General features: G+C 47.7%; 1 protein-coding gene across 2 annotated transcripts in view; it reads right to left on the reverse strand.

Annotated features, from left to right (window-relative positions):
• Fam81a (family with sequence similarity 81 member A) overlaps positions 1-7,269 on the reverse strand; it is a 52,447-nt gene that overhangs the window by 14,222 nt on the left and 30,956 nt on the right. For both annotated transcript variants that reach the window (XM_029543790.1, XM_021207431.2), the window contains exon 4: positions 4,663-4,781. In XM_029543790.1, coding sequence (XP_029399650.1) covers positions 4,663-4,781 — 119 coding nt within the window. The remainder of the gene's footprint in view (positions 1-4,662; positions 4,782-7,269) is intronic.

Genomic DNA, 7,269 nt, shown 5'->3' on the forward strand with positions numbered 1-7,269 from the left:
AGAGAGAGAGAGAGAGAGAGAGAGAGAGAGAGAGCCAGGTCCTATGTGAGGTACACTGTGCTGAGTGGGAAGAAAGTCCCTCCAAGGAGAGCCTGCCTGACCTAGATCTAAGGCGAGAAGCAAGGGCCTGCTTGCTGCTAACTAACTATATTACCAATAGATCCATCAAGACTACACATCCAAATGGGAAGCCATATGCCAGCCTAGAAATTTAGTAATAGCACTTTAAAAGCTATACTTCTTCAACACAATTATGCAATCAGCGCGCACGAACGTGCAACTCTTGCCAAAGAGCATTTTATCTCGTGCGAATTCACTTCAACAAAGTCTCATCAGCTTTCCAAGAGGAAGACAGATATAGCCACAAAACAAACCCAAAATATCCAGTGCTTGAAACAAACACTCAAGGTGGCTTCAGAATCCAGGTGTTTGTTAACGGGGAGGCGGGGCTGTGGGGGGCAGGTGGGGGGAGAGTGGGGGGAGAGTGGGGGGAGAGTGGGGGGAGGGACAAGTTGGGTGGAGAAGCTGATGGATCATGCTGAAGCAGAATGGAAGATTCAAGAGACTTCTTCTTGGTCTAGATACAATGTCACAAAGATGACACCAGTTTTCACTGTCTGGCTGAGGTCTAGCAGCCATTTTGTGGCCCACTTCTTCCCTGCCTGTGGCACACATGCGCCCTAAATCTCCACCTGTACCCACGTCGGTGTGACAGTTAATTTGGGTTATCATTGTCACTGGATCCAGCCACTGGGCACGTCTGGGAGGGATTTTTCTCATTAGGCAATTAGAAGTGAGACGACCTACACTAAACATGGGCAGCGCCTTCCTGTGGCAGCCCAGATTAAAGGGGGGTCTGAGAGGAAGCTGTGCTGTGTACCTCCTTGCCGTTGGGCCTTACTAACAAGGTCATCTGCCCTCTTCCTGATACTGCTACCCCCCCCCTCTCTGAGATCAGACTCCGCTTTCTTCAGGCTTCCAAGGGGGACTAAAGACCTCTGGCTCTCTGGGAATCCTCCAGGCCGTCAGCACCAGGGTTGGGCTGCTGAGGTGTCCGGCTAAGCAGCTCCCAGGTCCTCAGCCTCTCCAGGATGGAGATAGTCAATATCTGACTTAGTCAATATCTGACTGCCAGATTGTGCTGCATAGGCCAATATAATCATTACACACACACACACACACACACACACACACACACACACACATACACCTTTGCTCTAGAACAGTGATTCTCAGCCTGTGGGTGGGGACCCCTTTGGGGTCAAATGACTCCTTTACAGGGGTCATCTAAGACGATCAGAAAACACGGCTATTTACATTGAGATTCATAGCAGTAGCAAAACTACAGCTATGAAGTGGCAATGAAAATTCTTTTATGGCTGGGGGTCAGCACAACATGAGGAACTGAGTTAAAAGGCTGCAGTGTTAGGAATGTGAGAACCACTCTGCTGTAGAGAAAGACTGCTAACAAACACGGTGGCCATGGAAATCCTCAGCCGACTCAAGTCCCTGCTCCGCCTTGTGGTTCAAGTCCTTCCAAGTTCTCGCTGTTCTCTGAGCTTCGGGGTCTTTTAAAGGCCAAACAAGGACTCAAGAGCTCCCAGTCCTGCCCCAGTGACTTTTCTAGCTCAGGCATCCATCCAAAGAAACATTTGTTGAGTAGCTACTGTTTTCAACGGGCTCCAGGGACTTGACTACCGAAGTAAATGATACCCTAAGACAATACAGAAGACAACAGAGTGACTGGGTGGGACTTAAGTCGGGGGAGAGGGCACTCTGCAGGCAGGGTGTCAGGGAGTACTCCCAGAGCAGAGGACATTTGCGCTACCCTTTTAAGGTAGACAAGGAATTAGAAGAGGAAGCAGAGAGGTCCTCAGTGGGAGACCAGCACGTGCCAAGGCCCTGTGGTAAAAGAATGGGATCCTGTGAAGATTAACAAAGGTTGGGATATGACCGAAGGGGCAAAACAACAGTAGGGAGGGGTGAGGAGATCAGGCGAGGGTCAGACTATGGAGACTGGGGGGGCGGGGGGGGGTTCATCCTGCTGAGAACAGCAAATGACAGATAGGCCAGACATGGTGGAACACACCTCCAATCCCAGCACTCAGGAGACTGAGACAGGACAAAATGGAGCAAGGCCTGCTAGAGCTATGGTGACTCCATTTGAATTCCAAATAAAGGAGGAGGAGGAGGAGGAGGAGGGGCTGGAGAGGTGGCCCAGAGGTTAAGGGTTAAGACTGCTCACTGCTTTTGCAGAGAGCTGGGTTCAGTCCCCAGAACTCAGGGTGGCTTCCAACCTCCTAGGGCTGAAGTTCCAGGGGATCTGATGTCTTCTCTCATCCATAGACTCCTGCCTACATACGGTGCATAGACACAGCCTGGCACATGCGTGTCTATTAAGTAAATAAAAACAAAACAAAACAAAGAACAACACACCAGCAAGAACCAGAGAGGAGAGGTCGCTCCACCCTTCATTCAGTCCTTAGAGCCTCCTCCAGCTGATAACTGTTCTTTACCCTTTAGTCTGCCAAGATGCATGCCCAGAATACAAGACACTAGGTGTCGTGATATGTATAGTAAAGCTGCTATGCTTGGCTTTGAGGGAACTGTATAGCAAGCCATTGTGTCTGGTTTTGAGTGCAATGTCTCAGCAAAGCCTTTGCTATGTTTGGGTCAATCAGTAGAGGCTGAGAAATTGTTTTGAGGCTGTTTGAACCTTGAAGAGATGTTGTTTGTTTAGAGAATCTGCACTTGGTGCTACGTGAGAGCTTGCAGCTAGCTGCCCCAACCTTGGTTGGTCCTAAGGCACTCCTGACAAACTAGGAATTCTTACTTTTGGTTATGGCTAGCCATGGTCAAAAGGGACTGAGATCTGTGGGGGTTGTCTGCTCTCACAGGCAGAAAGGGCAAGATAACTTTGGTAGCTGGAACCTTTCCCAGCCCCAATTAACCTTGTATGATGTTTGAATAAAGTAACTGCAGTGAGCTAGCCAGGGGTCAGCCTTTTCCAAGAAGGCTGAACACTTCTGCTTCTTCAGAAAATAGAGTCTTAGCATCTTGGTGAGGTTCTTTCTCTACTGTAGCACCTACGGACATCAATCAATAACTAGGTGTGGTTTCGTCACAAATACACCAGACCATGGCTCTCTCTGCTGCCTTAACGGTGCTTGGTCTCTGTTGGTCTCTGTTATTAATCTCATCCCATGCTCGCCTGAGCTCACTGTTACCCCAAACTGGCTGAAAGTGCTTCTTTGCTCCAAATCCCCATTATTATCTGTAAAGTTGTACTGAGTGCTTGATAGCAGCAGAGGGTAAAAGAGGCCTAGCTGTAATCAGGACAACTTCATCCCAGCCAGCCAAAAGTAATCCGGAGGGGAACTCTCAAACATCAGTGTGCCCAGAACCCAGGGATCTCTTTAGAAACAGATTCTAATGCAGTAGCTGTGGGATGTGGGAGCAGCGGGCATTGCTCACAAGGTCCCAGGTAAGAGCCAGGAAGAAGGTACGACCGTAAAAGCACTAGCCAAACCCGGTAACTTGAGTTTCCCAAGACAGGTGGGGTGGAAGGAGAGACTTGACTTCTGCAATTATCCTCTGATATTCACACATGTGACACAGTACACACTCATTTGTATACACAACCGTGCGCATAAACACATAAGTGTAACTGTAAACAAAATACATTTGAAGAAATATCCCAGGAAATCCTGAGGCACTGGGTTCGTGGAACATACCCAAGCAAAGAGAAAATCACGCTCCACACTTATAGGAAAACACATATTAAAATTTCCAGCCTGTGGGAAATCAATATTTTCAGGAAATAAAACAAAAGTTAATTATAACAAAGACGAACATTTAAAAAGGCATTCAAACAGCCGTGAGTTATAAGATTCAATGACCGTAATATTACGTGACCAAATAATTTCCACCAGCAGAGGGCGCTCTCTGATCATTTCCTCCCATGATGACCCAGCCAATTTTGGAACCAAAAGAAATCATGGCAGGCAGACACCCAGGATTGAAGTCTGCCACTAGCTTCGGTGGTCAAAGCTGGAAAGGCTTGTAGTAAAAGAATTTACTGGAGCTTCTTCAATAAATTGGAGTTCATAAAAAGTTTGGGTATTTATGATGATGGTGGTGATGATGGCAGCAGCATGTGGCGCGCGTGCGTGCGTGCGTGCGTGTGTGTGTGTGTGTGTGTGTGTGTGTGTGAGTGAAAAGGACAACCTCGTGGAGTTGGTGCCCTCCTTCCACCTCAATTCAGCAAACTTCCACAGTGAGCACTTTACTCCCTGAACATCTCAAAGTCAAATTGAAAGCTGCTCTCAAGGAGTGAAGAAGTCTCCAACATTTCAACATTACCCAGCTGTGCTGGGTCACCTTCCTGGGCAGCTTGACTGAATTCAGAATCAACTAGAAGACCTCTGAGCTTGGCTGTGAGGGCGTTCCCAGAGAGGCGAAACTGAAGAGGGGAAAACCTACCCTGAATGTGGCCAGAGCCGCCTCAGGGGCTCCCAGGGGCTCCTTGACTGTGAACCCCGTCACCTCATGCTCCCGACGACACATCTTCCCCACCTGATGGACTGTACCTTCCTTTCTTCCTCAAGACAGTTCCCGCTATCTTCCGTGGGACGTTTTGAGGGCAGTCCCCGGTACACCTACCTTGCAACTCTTCCTCGGAGATCCCCCAAGCCAGAGAGCTGGCGCATCTCCAACGTCTTTAAGGCAGAATTAGTTCCATAGCTGATGTTGTCCCTGGCACGGATCTGCTCCTGGAGAACCTGGGGAACACAAAGGACACTTGGGGTCAGTGGCAAATTCACAGGTGTCCATTTCATAACTCGGAGAAGAATATGAGTGCTCCATTCATTTTTTTCCAAAAGAAGTTTTTGTTTGTTTGTTTGTTTGTTTAAAACTAAAGGTCTTACTATTAGCCCTGGCTGGTCCAGAACTTGCTGTGTAGATCAGGCTGGCCTTACACTCATGGATATCTGCCTACCTAAGGAGCTCTTTTTTTTTTTTTTTTAAGATTTATTTATTTATTATATGTAAGTACACTGTAGCTGTCTTCAGACATCCCAGAAGAGGGCATCAGATCACATTACAGATGGTTGTGAGCCACCATGTGGTTGCTGGGATTTGAACTCACGACCTTCAGAAGAGCAGTTGGTGCTCTTAACCGCTGAGCCATCTCTCCAGCCCCTAAGGAGCTCTTTTTATCAGTGAACTGATGAACCCAGAAGCAGAGAACCAGGAAGCCCAGACAGAGGTTATCACTCCCCACTGAGAGTACCCTAATCCACCAATAAAACTGTGTTCTCTTATCTTTTTTAGTCTTTCCTTCGAATAGGAGTGATTTTATCTATCTGCTATGCCTTAAGCTGCCTGTAGACTTATTCGTTTATTTGTCTTTTGAGACAGTAGCTCATAGTGTGATCAAAGCTGGCCTCTAATTCCCTGTCCTCCTGCCTGGGCCACCCCAAGCACAGAGGAGCTCAGGGATAAGCCACCGTGCCCAGCTCCTGTTATTTTATTTTACACGGTTTTAATTTCGGATTGAATTTCTCTTTGATTTAAGGATGTCTGAATATCTAAGGATGTTAGAGCTGGCCCGCACAGTGGCACAAGAGTATGTAATCCCAACACTCAGGAGGATTTTGAATTTGAGGCTAGCGAAGGTTACATCACAAGACATTGAAAGAAGTAAAAACAGAATTTAAAGTGTGTTTCTTTATTTCAAGCTGTTATTTTTTATTTTTATTTTACAATAACAATAACAATTTTTTAATAACATTTTACTTAGTTAGGACTAGGTAGGTTTCGAGAGAACAATTTTCGGGAGTGGATTCTCTCGTTCCTGGGGATCGGATTGAAGTTTTTTAGGAGTGGCAGCAAATGCCTTTTCTTGCTGTTCCACCTCACTGGCTCTGTCTTTGTTAATTAACCCTCGCTGTACTGGCTTATGAGAAAGTCGGTAAGACATTTCATGTTAACACGTTAAGTTTTGCTTCATGGCACATGACCGAGTTTTCCAATTTTTACTTAAGTGCATGTGTATTTGAGCCTATGCCCCGTGTGTGGGTGGCCATGGACTCAAGAAGAGGGTGTCTGATACTCTGCAACTAGAGTTGCGGGTAATTGGGACTAATGTGGGTGCTAGGAACCGAATCAAACTGGACCGTAGAACCATCTTACCAGAATCGACGACCCTACTCTGCTTTTAAAAACGCATTTCAACGTGGAGCTTGGTGAACTTTTCAAACTCTTTTCTTCAACCCAAGAGTGTAACTAGAAGTGCCTCTCTCCTTCTGCCCGCTCCTGCTGGAGCGCCTGCCATTCCTGCGCCGGTCTAGCTTGCCCTTCCTGACAGCTCCACTCTGATTTTGACGCTCATCTCTCTGGGGTTTCTTCCACTCTTTCCTGGGACCCACAGAACTCTAAATTCAAGGCAGCAGTTTTACGCTGTGCACAGGGGTCCAAAGTATGTAAATTGCTCTTTTATTCCCGGCCCGCTGGTTCCTTCTGCTGGGGGGCGTGGCTTTCCCTCCTCCTAAGGCTGCTGGGTCCTCGGATGGGATGGAGCTTTTCATTGTCGGCTCCCTGGCGTGCTCAGTGGGTGTTTCTGACAAGAGTGGAAGCGTCAGTAGGCTGGAGGTACAACCAGTGAGGGAGTTGTGCCAGTCGTAGCCAAAGACTAAGAGGAAGAGTGGGCCTCCACAGCTACCTCCACGATGTTTCCTCGCCTCCTTCTGTAGAGGGAGGCAATGAGCCCGGCTCCTCCTCCTCAGATTCCTAAGGCCTCACTCTGCCTTTCCCTGCTGGAGGCACTGCTGGCACCGCCAGACCCTCTTGTCTGTGCAGTCCAGGTGCTCAAGAAGGGGCGCAAGAACGGAGAGGGGGTGGCTAGTAAGGAGACAGGCAGCGAGTGACCAGTGTCCCTTACCGCCAGCAGGGACATATAGGGAACTGTTTCCCTATTTTGTTCAGCTTGATGACACATTTTATTACCACTGAAAATGGAATTTGCAATTGCCAGACCTATTATTTCCTATGGCTTCCAATTTTTGAATGACTGAACCTGCTCTCTGAAGAATGTAGACTAGCTACAATCACCTATGAATGGCACAATGTTACTCATCTGAGCACATTCCTGCAAGGAGACCTCAAGCCTGACTAATTCATCTCTGGCACTCTCCCACTGATGAAAGGCACTGGCGGAACTCTCTCTCTCTCTCTCTCTCTCTCTCTCTCTCTCTCTCTCTCTCTCTC

This window comes from Mus pahari, chromosome 10 (assembly GCF_900095145.1).
Source record: "Mus pahari chromosome 10, PAHARI_EIJ_v1.1, whole genome shotgun sequence".
Taxonomy (NCBI): Eukaryota; Metazoa; Chordata; class Mammalia; order Rodentia; family Muridae; genus Mus; species Mus pahari.